This window comes from Podarcis filfolensis (genome assembly GCF_964270895.1).
Source record: "Podarcis filfolensis genome assembly, chromosome: 7".
Classification (NCBI taxonomy): Eukaryota; Metazoa; Chordata; class Lepidosauria; order Squamata; family Lacertidae; genus Podarcis; species Podarcis filfolensis.
Window position 1 is genome coordinate 45,265,018 of NC_139603.1, and position 18,231 is coordinate 45,283,248.

An 18,231-nucleotide genomic window follows, 5' to 3' on the forward strand; every position below is an offset into this window, starting at 1 on the left:
CCTGGGCTAGAAGAGTGCCATTGTGCTACTTCAGCTGTTCAACCTGAAATATTAACCATTACAACATTGCAATGTACTTTGCAGCCTGGGAAGACCAAGAGAAAGGAAGACAGCAAACAGAGAAAATATAGATGAAATATAGGGCAGCAGAGTGATAGAATCATAGAATTGTAGAGTTGGAAGGTAGCCCCAAGAGTCATTAGTCCACCCCCCTGCAATGTATGAATCCCAGCTAAAGCATCCATGACAGATGACCATCCAACCTCTAATTAAAAAAAAATATGTAAGCATACTTTGTACTCAGAAGGTAGGATCTTTACTTGTGTTAGCATTATTAAAAGGGTTCTTAAAGTGTTTTGAATCTCAAAGAGTGTTGTTATTGATTTCTTGCCCTAGTCTTCTCCTATCTGGCACCCTCCTGATGTTTTGGACTACCAATCAACCCTAGCCAGCAAAGCCAACAGTTAAGGATGATGGGAATTGCAGTGCAGGTTTATCTGAAGGGCACCAGATGGGGAAAAGCTGCCTCAGAGTTTCAAAATGGCGTATATTTGGGAAATGCATACAGTACTTCATTTTGTGGGATGATAACATCCAAAATGCATATGCAAAGGGTTAATCGCAAGAGCTGTAGAACTCTGTGATGTCATACACCCGGTGGCAGTTAAAGCAGTTGGTACAGTTATGGCAGTTAGTTGAACAGTCTTAACAGTTAGAGCAGCAGGTTATGTGACATTGTGCTGCTGTCTGCCTCAGAGTCAGTTACCCTGTAACAGTTTAATCTGTGTAAGAGGTTTTAGCAATTTAAGAAATACCCACCTGCATTATATATTTAATCTGCAACTGCAAGTACACTAAGTAAAAATTATATGCAATTCAAACTTTAAAAGAGAGTGTCTTGTGTAGTTTTTATAGGAGGGAAAAGAGAACTAAGTAAAGGGTCGATCGACCCAAGGCTGTCTTCCACATCTCTGTAAATGGGAACTAGAGTCTAATTCCAGCACATTTTTCTTTTATTGCATTTGTTTGTTCTACTGTGTAGCAAGTTTTTTTAAAAAACAAAAAAACCAAAATATTATAATTATGACTGTACAGGAACCTTCTACTCTGATTCTCCAAGATTTAAAACAAGTATGGAGAACCTGTGACTCTCCAGATACTGCTAAACTACAACTTCCATCATCCCTAACCAATGCCATGCTGTTTGTGACAGATGGGAGTCCAGCAAAATCTGGAGGGCCCCAGGTCCCCCACCCATGGCTTAAAAAAAATAATCAAGAATATTTACAGGCAGCCTAGGCCATGGATGAGACAGACAGTGCAGAACGGATATGCTTGTGCCAACATATGAGACAGCCTATTTATATAAATTACGAAATAATATTATATGCCTCATTTAAATGAAACCTGAAGAAATACTAACCAGACAAATACTAGCCCCTTCTACACTCAGATTTTTTCACATTCGCAACTTGGTGCAGAGTAGGGGATCTGGTCCCAAATGCAAAGGATGCTGTCAGGGAGATATGTGACATGTTTGGGGCATGAGGAAATTTTCTCTGGGTGCAGAGGAATTACATTCCTATTTAGGAGTTGCACTGCCTGCAATGTTTTGACAGATTCCTCACTATGCTCTGATGGTGTGCTTGCCCTATGATGCAAGCACTTCGCTTCAGATCTGACTGAATATTCTAACAATTGTAATATGGCAGCTTATTTCACAACAGCTCGTGCGGTGTCAGTTGTGAAATGCACAGGGCAGAGCAGAGCTATACAGTTCTGCACTACTGGACTCTAAAAGCTAATGGATATCTCTACTACAGATCTGCCTGAAGGGATGCCCAGCTATGCTGAATTTAGGAGCTTTTGTCTCATTCAGTGTGCCATAGGTAGGGCAGAAGCGATTGACTTCAGCACTATCAGCTGTTCTGTAAACACACACACACACACACACACACACACACACCACAACATACACAGCTGTGTTTGCCCAGAAAGTAGGGCAGGATCATGTCTGAGCCTGAACACTCTGTACATGAGCAAAGAATGGTGCTCTCTGTCCGTTTGCATGCAACATTTCATGAATATGAATATCCAGAAATAGTTAAAGAAACATTTAGATTCATAGATTCAATTAATGCATCATAAACATTCCGATCAAGAACTTGTAAAAAACAGTATTACTATAAAGTGATGTCATGTTGTATAGAGAAAAATTGTACAGCATTTGGCTCAAATTGGATTCTCCCCAAATGTTTGATTTCAGTAAACCACATTTAAAAAACAAAGGTAGAAAGTAAAAATATGAACACAATTCCGTCTGCTCTCCATGATGTACATTGTTATTTTAAAATCTGTTTAGCTTACCCCTGTTGTCACCTTGTTTAAAATTAAAAATTAGCATCTAGAAAGAGGGAGACTAACTTACATGTAGCAGGTTTAGTTTTCATCAGATTCTGGAGGTCAATGGTGAATTTGTGGAACTGGCTGTGGAACTGCTGGGATGAATTCTTGAGTCCAGAAATATCTTTAGAATGGGAAATTATAGTTCTGTTCATCTTATTGACACAGTTCCAAAGACTGGAGACATGTTTGTTTAATCCCTCCCTTATCCTTTGGAGGCTGCTAGACACTTGATCTAGTTTGCTGCAGGTTTTTTCAACACTGGACACTCTACCCTCCATATCAGAGACACCAGGCAATTTCTCTTGGCATTTGTTCAGGTTATAATATAGCTTCGTGCTTAGCTGTTCCATCCTATCCTTTAAGTCATTACAACAATTACTGTCTGGGTGAGTTTGATTGCCCACTGTTTTCTGTATTTCATCTACCTTTCTGAAAGCATCAAGTTGTACCTTTTCACAAGTAGAATTGATGCCTAGAAGTTGTTCATTGCAGCTGCTCAAACCACCCTGAAGTTTCTTAACATTTTTATCAATAGCATTCAGACCATAACGAATAATTCGTAAATCCTTTTGAAGCTTTTGAATGTCACGTTGGCTGCCTTTAATTAAATTAAATTTATCGCTTAAAGAGCCATTTAAGGATTTTAAAAGACCAGAATTACCTTCTGTTTTCAAAAACAATACATCATATTTACTGTTACAGTTTTCTATGTCTCTCTGGAGGCCCTCCACATTGTGTGATACCGGCTTGCATTTCTGCCTGCAAAGGTTTTCAATATCTTGCAGTTTGTTCTTCACAATATTTATCTCAGAGACAAACTGTTCATTTCCAGACCCTGAATTGCTGTGCAAAATTGATAATAGATCAACATTTCTCTCATCTGGATTTGTGATATTAGTAACATCTAGAAAAGTAACACTCAGACGGTTTTCCAGTGCCTGAAGCTTTTTGTCAAATATGTCTCTCGCTTCATCTACTTCAGTAGCTATAACACCACGAAGTGTTTCCTCAATGTAAAAGCAGTGTTGTTCAGCATTTCTCTCTGTAACATTGATCCTGGCTTCCACTTCCTCCCATTTTGCATCAAAGTTGCCTTCCAGATATGGAGTGGCTATGTATTTCATTTCATTATCTATTCTGGCATTTAAAATCCTATTTGCTTCTGCAGTTCTGTCAATCTTCTCACCCAAATGTTTTAGCTGCTGTCCAAAAGCATCAATTTCAGCATTACTGCAACAAACTGAGTGGTTTGATGGAGCTTGGATAAGAGTCTGAAGATGTTTTATCTCCTTTCTGATGTCATTTTCTTTCTCTCCAATAAGTTCCCTTATTCCTTGGCAGCTGGCTTCATGATCATCACAATGTTGTTGAATATCCATCAGTTTGTACTCACAGGAATTTTTCAGATCTGCCATTTTCTTCTCAAATCCTTCCAAAATCTCCTGTCTCAGATCTTCAAACCTAGCATCAATGTACTGCTGATACAACTGGCTACTCGGCATCATTACGGTTGGGCCTTGGGCGGCTTCTTGGAGCTGTTTTAATTGTGCTTCATAACCATTTGCTTTCCCTTTCCCTTCTTCCACCTTGTCATCTTTGTCCTTCAATCCATCTTCTGTTGGTTCAGTTTTTATATTTTCTATTCCAGGTTCCTTTTGGCCTTTACTTCCAAACACATGAATTTTCTTTGTATCGCCCTCAGCCGTACTGTCAGGCTCTGGACGGTCATGAAGGTTGTTCAACCATGATACAAGCATCCGACTTGCATCTTCTTGAACAGAAAGCTTTAGGTTTTCATTCACGCCTGTTAAGGAGGACTGAAGCTCTAGCACAGTCTGTGTAAGGCGGAATACTTCATCCTCAAGGAGCTGAATTCTTTTATCCTGAGAGTCCTGTTGTTCTTGCTTTGGATTAATGTCTGCAGAAAGAAAAGAAAGAAAAATGTGGAAACAGCATTTGAAACTAAACTTGAAGTTACAAAACCCCAAATTGACTTAGATGGTTTAGAGGGATAAATCTTTACAACTTTCTCACCCACCCATGTTTTCCCTTCAAAGTAAATTACTTCTTTTATATTTGGCTCTATGCTTTAATACAAGGGTAGGAAGTCTGATGATGGATGTTGTTGAAATCTAACTCTCATCAGTCCTTGTCACGATGCCCAGTGGTCAAGGATAATGGGAGTTGTAGCCCAGCAATATGTGAAGGTTTACAGATTCCCCACTCCTCCACCAGACTAGGAATATGAAAATCAATGCACACACAAAATATGATACTGATTTGAGACTGCATCATCTGTGCTGATTTCACTATGACCCAAGTCCATCATTCTGTACTTTCATGGGAGTCAGCACAAAAAAAGCTTATACAGGGAAGCAACCTAAGCTGTCCTTTCAAATACTGAAATATGCACAGTACTTTGGGCGGATATTGCATATCAAACTGATTATCTTTTGCTACAGCTGTGCAAATTGGCCACTGCACCTAAATCCTGAACATTTTCCTGACAATGAAGGAGAAATGCCTGCAACATGACATCAAGGAAAACCAGCCCCAATTCATCCAAACTGAATATTACAACTGGCCTTGCCAAATGGAATATGTTTTGAAAGAAAGAAAGAAAGACCAGCAAAAGCTTCTAGTGCAGAAGAAAGCATGTTCACCTGCATAAACAGCCCCCACCCAGCTCTTGGTTCTAGGCTCTGTTTCCACAAAGTAGCTTAAAAGTTATCACTAACTTATCAAGTTAGTGACAAGCACTAGCATTAAAAAAACCAAACTCATATTCTTATAATACAGAATCATTCCATACAACATTCTGAAAATATCACTGAACTTGTAAATATGAAATAAGCTCATGGGCGCTAACAGCTGCTTCCAAAAGGGTGGCCCCAGCACTACCAAGTCACTGTTCTTTTGTTGTAAGCTGCAAATGAAATTGGAATTAAATTTCTACACTATTGGCAGTAATGCACCCTATGTTCTGCCCACACACTGCTGGGGTGAGGCCATTTTAAGTTCAGCACATATTCATTATAACTCTTGTGGTGAATGCCATTTCATCACACACACACCATTTATGAATGAATGAATGGATCTTTATTTGCGTCAGCCATTGGCCATAGCAGTAAAACATCATGATATACAACAATACGATACACAAAGAATAGGAAAATAGTTAATTATATAAAATACATTTTAGGGTTTTGAGTCAATAGTCAAATAGTGGATCCTATTCTAATTGCCCCAGCTAAAAACCTTGTTGTCACCTGCTCATCTTGATCTGCCAAGAGAAAGGACACTGTGGCAGTGGCTGGGCGACTCAGAATGGACAATAAAAGAGGGGTGATAACCTCACTCCTCAAGTCTTTATAAAGAGTGCAAGCCAGAAGGGCATGCGCCACCGATTCGGTACTGCCATTTCCACAGGGACATAAGCGTTTTTCGTGTGGAATCTGTTAGAATGGTCCCTCAAATACAGCTGAGGGCAATACATTCAATCTCGTGAGAGAAAAATCATGTCTATATTTTAGAATTGCTAGGTTATGCAGATAGGGTGCCAGAGAGTCAAAATGGGTAGGTGGAAAATTGTCATACCATGGGCAAAATTTCCTTATTGTGGCCAAGTTGTTCTGATGCTCGATATCATTTAGGCACTGACAAATTTGATTGTTTGCTTTGGTAAAACCCAAAGTGAGTAGCTGTTGTGATTATAAACCACAAGAGTGAAGTTTTTGATAGACAATTTTAGTCCAGGCGCTCTTGTGACAATTTTGCAGCCCTAGGGATATTAGACTGGGGGGATTTAAGTTTAGGCGAAGCCAATAGTTAAATGTCCTATGCCAAATCCATAATTCTACCAAGGGAAGATAAGCCTCTGGGCGCAATGATGTGTTTGAGACACAGAGAAAATTTGCTTTAAGAACTTTAATTGGACAGCTTCCATAGTTCTAAGGTGAGTGCCTGTCCAAATCTGAGCCCCATATAATAACTGTGTTAGGGGTTTAGCTTGGAACACTTCCAGAACTGATGGTATATGTTTACCACCTTTTGTGTAGAAAAAGCCTTTTTTAAAAAATCATTTTTTAAATTATTGCTGAAACGCTTTCAGGGCTTTTTTAATGAAAGAAAAGTAAAGTGTTATAACCCGATACTGTTAATTTGCTATACTGCTATAATACTGTACTACAACAGTCAACTTAGGTTTGAACCCAACAGATCGCCATCAGTCCATTTGCTTTAATAAAACTTTATTAACCATATTGATAACATGGTAGTAACTATAGAGTGTTCTTTAAAAATATTGTTTTTTTAAAAAATATATACAATGATGCATATCCAATACTGCAGCTCCATGGACTTCTGTCCATGCAGCTATGCTTGTTCTTCCTCTCCTGTCCCCTCCACAACCTCCTAGACCCTCAGAAACAGCTCTGCAAGATTGGGGCACCCTCCAGACCAGATTTTTGGGGTACACGTGGGATGGGTCTATGACTGGGCCAACAAAAACCTACCTCAAAGGGTTAATAAGACTGATAAATGGCAGAGAAATAAATAAAACACTTTGGACTGCAAGTGCTGTGTCAAACATAGCAAAAAGAAAAATTATGGGCGGGGACATGCATATCAAAATTCAAAGAAAAGAATTACCCAAGCTTGGCTTCATGTCATCTGCTGGTAGCTGTGCTGGGTAAACAGCAGACCTTGGCTTTTGTGGGGTGCCTTCTTTGCAATCTATACCCATGTATCCAGGGCAACATCTCCATTCCAATTCTGTTACTGTCTTATATGTTATTTTATATTTAGGTCTGAAACTTGTACGATACCTGCAATAAATAAAATGAAAATGGTAGCATTAACATATTATGGTGATCTTTATTGAGAGGTTTTTCTTTCAAACAAAGCAAAAAAAAAAAAAGTAGTAATAAAAATAAAAGGGACTTCTGATTTTTCACCTGTCAGTTATATAAAAGAAATTATTCAAAACAGTCACTCCAGCACGACATCCAACTGTACAACTTTCTGTTAAGCAATATTTTCTCAATCTTCAGATCCAAATGTCTCAAATTCATTCATTTTCCTTTTCACCTAAAAAGTCCAAAAGGGGTTCTCTAACTATTATTAATAAACATCAGCAATGGTTTTTCTCTAATCAAACATATCAACTTCAGCAACCATTCCTCCATATTAAACAATAATAAATCATTCCATCTTTGTCCATGTAGGAGGACAACAATGACTACTTTTAAGAGGTTTAAAGTCATTAGAGAGCTATATAAACAATTCCTGTAATGAGTAGGGGGAGAGTGGGAAAATATAATATCCTGCCCACCCATGACTATCCTGTTTCCTCCCTGTTCTCTTATGTATGTTTAACTACTTATTACTGTGAAAGCAATTTAGCTAGGATGAATATTCTTTGAACTCACTGCTAGAGACAACAGTGACCACTTTGAAGTGATTTAAAGTCATTAAAGAAATATTCCAGCCCTAACAGTATTTAACTGCTTTGAATTAGGCCTAGTAAATCTGATTCACATGCATTAATCTGTGCCCACATTTCAACTGTGGTATATTTGCACCAACGCAATTCAAAGTTTGATAAATAAAGCATTTTGATATTTAAAGATGTTTGTTGTATCAACTCACTGAAAGTGTTTTAAAGTAACTTCCATTCTTTATTTAACATTTTTATATTAATATTTTTATTTATTTTCCAAATTAAAGTAACAACATCAAAATAACAAATTATAATCAGGTTCAACCTTAATTGTGGTCCACTGAAGTAGAAAGACCCACGTTTTATAACCAGTGCTTTGCCATTAGCTACAGTTAGTAGTCATAAGTTCAGTTATTATGATCTACAGAGCTTCGTTGATTGACATAGCCTTCTTTCTCTATGCAATCTGCAATCAAAGTTAGAGCTAAGGAGTATGGCTAGATTACCAGCCTACCAGGATTACTTCAGGACATTGTCCATTGTAGAAGACAAGTAGAAATATTCTACGTTACAGAACAGTTGAAGCTCTTAGTACCACTCCCTTATTTTCATCTATTTGTTACTGTTGAATCCACAGCAGTTAAAAATTCTCCAGCAATGAAATCATTTGCTCCTCATGGGATTCAGCTGATTCTCTGTTATTAGCTATGCAGCACAAGAAACTAAACACTCACAAACCCAAATACAGTGGTACCTCGGGTTAAGAACTTAATTTGTTCTGGAGGTTCGTTCTTAACCTGAAACTGTTCTTAACCTGAGGTACCACTTTAGCTAATGGGACCTCCCGCTGCTGCCGCCGCATGATTTCTGTTCTCACCCTGAAGCAAAGTTCTTAACCTGAGGTTAGCAGAGTATGTAACCTGAAGCGTCTGTAACCTGAAGCGTCTGTAACCCGAGGTACCACTGTACTGTACCATCTAAAATGCTCAGATTTCCTAAGGTTGCTTCCTAAATCTTACTACAGAAAAAAAAGACAAAATTTGCCTTTGTCGCTTGGGGATTTCCAACCGTTTCCTAAATGTTTCACAAACATGAATGAATTAATTAGTTCGAAGAAGTGCTTGAACTCATAATAGCTACCACCTGCATTTTCATTTATTGGGAAATAAGAATTGAAGCTGCCTTCCTGAAATCAAGAACACTTACAAAGTCCTACTGAAATCACCTGATGGCAATCTGTTGGGTTCAAACCTAAGCTGACTTGTTCAGCATGTCTGTTGCTAGCATTAACACAAATCTTTTCATTCTTCTATTATAGTAATGCATACTATCAGAAAGATGGAGAATTGTGATACATGACTACCTCTGAGTCCTAAAAACGCAAAACAAGAAAGTAGTGCTCACCTGCATTTGTATTCTTAGAGGACTTCTTCCCTCACTCCCTGCACCTTTGTATATCACAGCATAGGCTGGTAACATATACCCACATATTGAGGTCCATAGAAACAAACAGAAAACTTTAGGCAGGCTCTTGGCCTTTCTTCCTTGCCACACAGTGATGCCATTTTCAAAGTACACTTCTTGCCTTTAACCTTCCAAAGCACCTTTATTCCACATGTTCCTCTCCTCCCTCTTCCCTGTTAATTAGAAATCCATTTACTGGATTAAGCCTGTCATCAAAATAGTTTCTGGCAATAGTTTTCCTTTTTTTGAAGGGACTTAGTTTAACACAATAAGAATGGGAAAACCTGACAAATGAGTCATGAAGGAAGGTCTGGAAAATGCATTACATCCAGAGATGGTGGGAAAAGTCAAGACTTTTCAAAATGACTCTGCAGATAAGCTCCAGGTTGATTCACATGAAAATAAAAGAAAATAAACTTTTTTAACAAGGAGACATTTTTAATAGCATGGCCATTTACAGATCAACAAATAGGAGGGCACCAGAAGAAACAAATTTGCATAAAGACACCTTTACCCCGGTATGGCTCCCCTTTATCACATACACAGCCCAACAAGACAATGTCAATAATCCACCAACAGCATACAAATCAATATGGCTAACCTGATCCAAAACACACACCCACACCACTCACACACGAAAACAAAGATCACCACAGCCAATCACAAACAAACAACCACACCCTAGGCCAACCCCAACCTCTCACACCACCAAAGAAACACAAATGAACAGCAGAGAACCTGCACAGGCTGACACCAAACCCTACATACATTAAGCAAAATAGAAACATCGCCACTCAGGATACAAGGTACAACTGTACTTCATATTATTTCCCATGTCAATACCCTAGCAGGAGCCACAAGATGTTACCAGAAGACAGAAGAAGTTTGATAGGTTCTGGACCATGAGAATATGTGCTTTATGCTCTGCAGCACTGGAAATATGTTGTTTCTATTCGCCTGGAGGTACACTACATTGCATTATGAAATATAGAGAGTTTTAACATTATTTGTGCATTTGTCTAGGAATGAATACAACAAAGAGCTTGTTTAAAATTCCCATCAAGTATTATCAAAGATCAAACATTCGTACTGAGTTTTTCTGAAATTATGCAGTCAATTATGAATGTTGTATGAAATAAATATACCCCTTTGCAACCCATAGATGAGAAAGAGTCTATTGTTCACTGTTTACAGACAAAAACGGGCAATTCTAGGTCAATGATACATGGCCAGAAAAGTTCATCTCATCCAGCAAACTGACACTATCAAACATGCCAAAATACTAAGGATCACTGATAACTTCTTTTTGTTTCCAACACACTGTCCTTCTGCAGCATTCCCCATGAGGTCAGCAAGATAGGGCCTCTACAGAAAAACCTTTCCCTGGGCACATCCAGGAGTCATCCCTTGATTATGCAACAGCAGTGCTCCTTTTGTAAATATTTTTGAGACATCCAAAACCATTTTTTACTCTTAAATTTACTGGAACAAATTTTAGGCTACCGGCAATGACCGATGGAAATGCACACGCGCACACACACACACACTGCGATGAATCCAGAAGTGACCTGAAAACATTACTAAAAGAGCAGAATGGGGACGGGGCAGAATGCTTTATGTGGGGCCCGCTGACATATGTGGGGGTCCAGAATATAACCCATGTGCAAAACGAAGATTGTCTAGACTTAAAAGTATTGTCTACATATGATGCAAGTTTTCAGCTTGGGACAGATTTCTGCATTTATTCCGCCCGAGCCATTTTTATCTCAAGACATTTAAGCCCATACAATGCATGCATTGATGAACATCCTTATACAGATTAGGGCTCTGTGTATTACTGCTACCCAGCAGCAGCTGATGCCCACTACACGTAGTAGGGCTGCTAGGGGGTCTCAGGGGTGTGGAGAATGAGTGGTCCCAAGGGTGTGTCCAAGTTCTTCTGATTTTCTCCCCATCCTCCTCCCTTGCAAAGCTACTGTGGAACCTAAGCATTGCAATTATACAAATAGTTGGCACCTATAAAATAGTTGACTGCCCCTTTGATTAAAAGAATATTAGTACTGTACCCAAACAGCCAGTGACAAGAGAGGAGGATTGTAAACTTAAGTCTTCAGAGCCACTGGTGTGCTTGTTTTCCAAAGGTATAGACAAGAAGGCTCTTGCCAATTGGCTTACTGAGAAGGAAAATGTACAGTCAATATTCTATCCAATTAAAATGTGATGCAGATTAAGGGCACCGCCAACTGCTCCTCACAAACCACACCTTGCTTTCACAGACTTGAGTAGAGGAGACATGATTAGGAACTATAAGCCTCAGAAATAAATAGAACGAGCATGCACAGAGTGCATCAGTCTCACCAAACCTTTGTTTGTATTTAATAATGTAACACACATATCCACCATGGTATATAATCACCACAGTAGTTCAGGATCAGCAACTGGATCAGGCCAAAGGCCCATCTAGTCCAGCATCCTGTTCTCACAGTAGCCAACCAAGCAGCACAGCGATTTTTAAAACCTAAAGAAAAACAGGAATACAAAACATCCATACATCTCAAGCCTATGTACAAACATTAGAGTTCCAATAATACACAAGTGTTGAAAGTTACAACACACATAGAAGCCACCAACCATTTCTCCTTGCCCATTCCCAAAAATGATTTAAAAATCGATATTATAAAAAGATACTCACTGTCCACTATTGCTCTCTCTTGATGAATATTCGTTTATAAACACAAGCTGCTCAAACTAGCCACCGCACCCTTCTCCTGGCTAGCTACAAAGAATGGGCTTTGAGGCGTGGCTTCCAGAAACAGCTCTGAGCATGCTCAGATGGCCATTCAAGGCAGTCCTACTGAGACTTCTTGTTAGGCCTCATAACAATAGATAGAGTGAGAGCTTTCCTAGTAGGATTAACCTGGTAGGCAGCCCTATCAACGACATGGCTTTTCTGCTTAGAAAGACATGGGAGGGACCTTTTTGCCATAGCTGTAACCACATGCTGGTCTCTCTCAGGCCAGTGAAGGTACCTGCTTAGGCCACCCTAGCTGTTTTATTAATTCACAATGCAAACACATGCATACTTATTTGTAAGTAAGTCCTACTGTGTTAAGTGGAACTACTCCCAATGGGTGCATAGAAAGAGAGACCGAACCCCTCATCAGTCAGCCCAATCCAATCTTCCTCTTTCTCTCTTTAAAGTATTATAAAGTGGTCAATTAAGTTAAGATACTATGAAAAGAATCAACAGGGAACATTACAGAGAGAACATCTCACCACAGCTTCCTCTAATTAAGCTGATGTTGTCAATGTTTAGTTGAATGTAAGCTTCTTTTTTGGCAAAGGCAAGCTACTTTTTTGCCAAAAGCATTTGTGCCGCAAAATTCAAGCACACAAAACAAAAACGCTGATCAATAGTTACAGCTCTAAACAAACATACTGGGGAGTATGCCCCAATGCATACAGCAGGATTTACTTACAAGTTGACTTGTATAGGATTGCACTACATAACTTGTTAGGATGTCTTTGACTACTAAAAAAAAAAAAAGGTAAAGGACCTCAGACAGTTAAATCCAGTTGCAGACTGGGATTGCGGCACTCATCCCGCTTTACAGGCAGAGGGAGCCAGCGTTTGTCCGCAGATAGTTTTTCCAGGTCACGTGGCCAGCATGACTAAGCTGCTTCTGGCACAATGGAGCACCGAAATCAGAGCAGCGCATGGAAACGCTGTTTACCTTCCCGCCGGAGCAGTATCTATTTATATACTTGCACTTTTTGGCATGCTTTCGAACTGCTAGGTTGACAGGAGCTGGGACCAAGCAGCCGGAGCTCACCCCGTCGTGGGGATTCGAACCACCAACCTTCTGATAGGCAAGCCCAAGGGCTCAGTGGTTTAGACCACAGCGCCACCCGCGTCCCGTCTTTGACTACTATCAGAATGTAAAGCCATAATTGACACACCCGAGGAGGTGACTAATCATATGCCTCTTATCACATGATTCTGAAGAAATAGTAACAGCAAATTTGCTGGGGGCAGGGGGCAGGAATACTCACAGCATTCTTCCAGATGCAGACATACATGCATTGGCAAAGATATCTAGATTTCCAAGGCACCTGATTTTCATTTAACACAAGATGATAGTTTCAAATCTTTACAACTTATTCCAGGGTAGTTTCATGAAAGCCAGTACACTATTCTGGAAGATTTCCACACGCTCTTCTTCCAGTCCTCCTCCCTTACGAAATAAACTATATAGCCCAGAAGCTTGTAGCTTGAGTGTAAGCATTCTAGACCATCAAGCAACACAGAGACAGGGCTTTGAGCATCTGAATTGCTAGGTTTTCTCAGATTGTGAGGGAGTAAAATATTGTCCAGACCTTCAAATTGTCACCATTCTGAGAGCAGGTGATGGAATACATTTTTGCGCACCTGGCAACATCTCCTAAAGTTAGCTGGTTTGCTGAGACGACCTATTCAAATAGCCACTTCAACGGCTGTATATTCTGTTCACCAACATTATAGCCCTTATTTATATTCCTTTTGTCCATGTGGATCACAGGGCAGCACACACTGCAAAAAATTACGGGCTCAAAATTACTGGAACATTTTGGCTTCCACCCAGGCATTTCAAAGAAGAGGACCTGCACTGATTTACAGCAAAGTTTATGACTGCTCTGTATGACTAGAGCCTGCAGGAGATTGTAGGCCAAGGAATGTAATTGTACTCAGCAGCAGGTGTTCACAGAGCTGCCACAAAAATTGAGGTACTAATTGCTTCAACTTTAATCAGAGTTTTTTAAAAAAAAATTCTTAACTGATGCCAACCCCAAAGTAGTTATGCTAGGGTAATGTTTTTGCAATTTCCTTCTTTTGTCTGAATAATGTACGGTGACTTGTTGTATTATCTGTTGACAGAAGAGTCAACATGGCTCTAATTAGTTGCAGCTGCCTCATGTTTGCAATAAAAAGAGCAAGCTCTGCTCAGCTTATACTACGGCTTAGAAATCAGATGTTAGAAAATGGTGCACATCCTCCTGAAGTACCCACATGGTGAAACGTGAAGAATTCCACAGCCGTACTAAGTTGTGTGATGAAGCAGAGGATTTTTCTGCCTACATATGGGAATACCTCACTGCTGGAAAGATGACCAAATACTTCCCCACCCACTCAGTCTCCTCCTTGTCTTCCTTTGTTACTTACACAGGAGCATGTGGGCAGGGGATCTGGTTCCAGGCACAGGAGTACTGAACTTGAACAAAACTCTCTGTGCCATCCAGCACTGAGCAGGTCACATTCTTGTTCACGATGTAGGCACACCAGTTCCTGCAGGGGAGAAGAAGAGAGGGAGACAAGAACAGGACAGACACACTGTTAAGTCATCAAACAGTGAAAGTTATTAGCCATTTCTCTGGGTCAAATATACAACCACAAAGATTCCATTCAAGAGACAGAGAAGACAGACTTGAAATTATCTGATGATGATGATGATGATGATGATTACATTTACGGGTTGTAAAGCCAATTTCAAAGCTGTAAGGAGATGTAACAAAAGTAGTCTCTTGAATGCTACTGTGGAACTTGTTCAAAAATTACTTTAAAAGAATTAAATGCACCAAGTTAAAACTTATATTCTCACTAAATATAGCTGGTGACTACAGAATAGAGGCTGAAATGGAGGAATAAAAGCATCTCATATCAAACGGACAAGGATTGTGTTTGAACCTAGGGTGTGGTAGTACACTCTTCTTTCTGCTCTGTTCTTCCTATATGAACAAATGCAGATACTTTAAATGACCAAATACACATCCCAGCCCAGCAATATAGTTTATTATGAAGCAATTAGGAGGTGCTTGATGTTAGAACACAAATGTGGTACTGGCTGCTTAACATTAAACTGAAGCCACAGAATACTGAATCTGGGGTGGATAACTTTGGATGTTAAGGAATCAACCATGTTCTCTGGCCTTGTGAGAAGGCACTGGGCTAAATGGCCTCCTTTGGTCTTTTCCATCTCTTTGGTAGTAGGGCACTTGGGTGACCAACCCTTTGTTGCTAAATAGATTGCTTATGATGGATGATCAGCTGTCCACAGAGGGAATTTAAAGGTTAGGATATATTTTTTCCTGAGTAAGCAAGTTATCTGCAGGGTGCGGTCGGACTTCAGAGTTTTTGCAAAGTCATATGCAGTTGGTAATTGGGATTTGAAGATGGAGAGTATGCTGTAAGTTGCATGTGCACAAGCAATTGATAAGAGTCTAAATGGAAGCTGGAGGGAAATCCAAACTTGTTTTAGAGACTTGTTCGTAAGGGAGCTGCATTAATGCTTGCTTTACACTTGCAGTTTTACTTCCTGGTTCTAAGGCACATTAATTCATCCTTGCTTTACTCATGTTAGTGAAACCCCAGGCATCATTTAAAAATTGGCTAAATATTGAGGACTTAGTGAGATTCAGTTATATTTAAGGAAATTATACCATGCTTGAAAAGAACAAGAAACAAGCTGCCTTGTCTTTATGGAAGCATAAAGCGAAGCCTGAATCTGCAGTTTTGTGTAGAGGGTAAAATGATGGTCATTTTGTTTTGTTCTTTGTAAACAATATAATGGAACCAGAAAGTATTTAAAACCCTGGGAATATAACTTTGCTGTTAAGTCTCTTTGTTCTGTAAACTGTGAATGCAGTCTGTATTCTGGAAAGGAATAATGCTGTTTTTAAAGAGTGAATAATTTGCCGGGGATGGTTATACTGACTGGAGAAAAAAATGCATTTGTAAATATGGAAATGAGTAACTATGAATCATCCTGAATGTTTTCAATTTATGTCCCTTTATCATCTTTTCCAGGGTGAGCTATAGGGTCTCTAGAGCTTTTAGAGGGACTAGATCACCTTTTAAGGTGAATGCTGTTTGGGGGATTGCTTGCTGACAGTTATTTTCAATTGATATTTCTTCAAAAGGAGCTAATGGTTAGGATGAAGTCTGAGTCCAGTCCTTTTGCAGAGACATGTGTGCAGAGGAGTTGGCAGTGCGGGTTTGAAGATAGAGTTTTAGGTTTAGATGGACTAGATGGGGGCAGGGGAAAGACAGTAGGGATTCCAAGCTGAAGTTGTCCAGAAATCAGATGAAGGATCAGTGAGTTGTCTGCCTGTTTTAAACTGTTTACTTCTAAAAGTCTCCCTCTACTTGAATAAATAAAATAAATAAAACACTACAAAGGCAGCATAACTCTCCAGTGCTTTTTCTATCTGGAAGAAACTAAACTCTTCATTGATACCCTCTAAACTACTCACTGCTTGAGAATTGAGGAGCTTCATTTAACAATATGATTTAGTGCTACATGGGTGGAAGAGACAATTACTAAAAAGAAACAAATATCTTTCTGCTGTTACTAGTCACAAAAAGGGGTCACAAGTAGGCACCAAAAACAGAATTGGTGTGGCACAAGTAGACTGGATCACTGAACTATGGAGCCTGAACCCCCCCAAGCTGTTTATCCTTCAGTATCTAGCCTGTGCTCAACTTGTCCATGCCCAACTCTGATCATCTTATATCTCTACTGCCTTGAGTTTCAACTAGCCAACCAAATAAGGCATATGCAGACACAGCCTTTGAGAAATGTCTTACCTACATATTTTGTCAACAGAGCTGGTCCAATACATATGCTGCCTGAGGCAAAGGAGAATATTTCCCCTCCAATTCCATGTAAAGAATCTGAGTGAGCTTGCAGTTCCATCTTCATTTAATACTGACATTGGGAAAGTGCCCTCCTCCAGTCCACAGCAGCCTTCCAGGAAGAACATCACAACAAGGGCTTGCCCATCAGTTGGCTAAAGAAGGAGCAACTAGCTATCGGATCCAATTGCAAATTGCCCTGGCTGAACTGAAGAGAAGCACATTCTGGCTTTAATCCGTAGGGCCCACATGGCAGTACTATGGGGTGGAAATCCCAAAGGATGCCTAAATGCAGCAGGGCTGGCAATATTACCATCTAAAAGTCCACTGCCAAGAAGATAATTAACTTCAGAGTCTGGCCCTAACTATCAGCTGGAGAACTAAGGCTTGCTGAGTTGTACGTGCATGGTTGTGAGGTTGTCAATGTGAAATGTTTTCTGTTTAAATAACTGCAACTAGTGGTAAGAAGCCTTGAAGGTCATGATCCAAGGCAAGCTGTAAATCTTCAAAAGAAATAATAATAGACACACAGTGTTCAAAATCAGCCAGGCAACAGGTGCATTTTGTACCTGTCAGCCACTTGCAACCAAGTGAAGATGCCCACTAATACACATCACACACTAATAACACATCCTGTAGAATTCTGTCAATTATATTTTATCTGCACAATCAAAATGAATTTCGGGGAACCAAAATGCTTTTTTTACACTGCCTGTAGAGGACCAATTGTTGTAGCTTACCCCACCCTACTGCCCTGCTCTCAGTTGTGAAGAACACTCTTACATTATGGTCCATGTCACCATTAAGAAAAAGAGGTTGGAATAGACCAATAAATGTGTGAACTGTCCCTGGATAACTTGACTTTTCTTCTTTATGTTCTCAGAGTTGTTAAGCTAGCTGAAGGTTGTCATTTGATGTTTAACTAATAATCATTCACAGTCAGTCCATCATTTGAAAAATAAGACTTTAGAGCTGTCTTCTTATCCCAAAATGGCAAGTAGGCGTTCCATTTTGGCGACTGTAACCTTGGTTTAAGCGGAGCCATTTGACACCTAGCTTATATTTCTGAGTTTCTAACACTGGCCACATATCAAGCACCGCAGAAAGAGCTCCAACGACCTCAAGTAATACAGATTACACCCACCCCACCCCGGTTGTGTAACATCCAATTCTGTTCTCTGCTGGGACTGATGACCGACCATGTGCTGGGAACTCAACCTAAACTCTCACCAGAGCTTCGCAGCCGCAAAGA

At 39.8% G+C, this 18,231-nt stretch overlaps 1 protein-coding gene and 1 long non-coding RNA gene across 3 annotated transcripts in view; one reads left to right on the forward strand and one right to left on the reverse strand.

Moving 5' to 3' along the window:
* Window positions 1-18,231, reverse strand: part of EMILIN2 (elastin microfibril interfacer 2) — a 32,883-nt gene that overhangs the window by 13,629 nt on the left and 1,023 nt on the right. For both annotated transcript variants that reach the window (XR_014550125.1, XM_083622549.1), the window contains exons 2-4: window positions 14,511-14,633; window positions 7,057-7,232; window positions 2,429-4,324 (exon numbers count right to left, since the gene is read on the reverse strand). Coding sequence is in view for 1 of the 2 variants with exons in the window: in XM_083622549.1 (XP_083478675.1) it covers window positions 2,429-4,324; window positions 7,057-7,232; window positions 14,511-14,633 (2,195 nt within the window). In the remaining variant the exon portion in view is untranslated. The remainder of the gene's footprint in view (window positions 1-2,428; window positions 4,325-7,056; window positions 7,233-14,510; window positions 14,634-18,231) is intronic.
* Window positions 578-5,029, forward strand: LOC310766479. The gene is made up of 2 exons (XR_014550187.1): window positions 578-786; window positions 4,869-5,029. It is a non-coding gene; the product is annotated as an uncharacterized lncRNA (long non-coding RNA).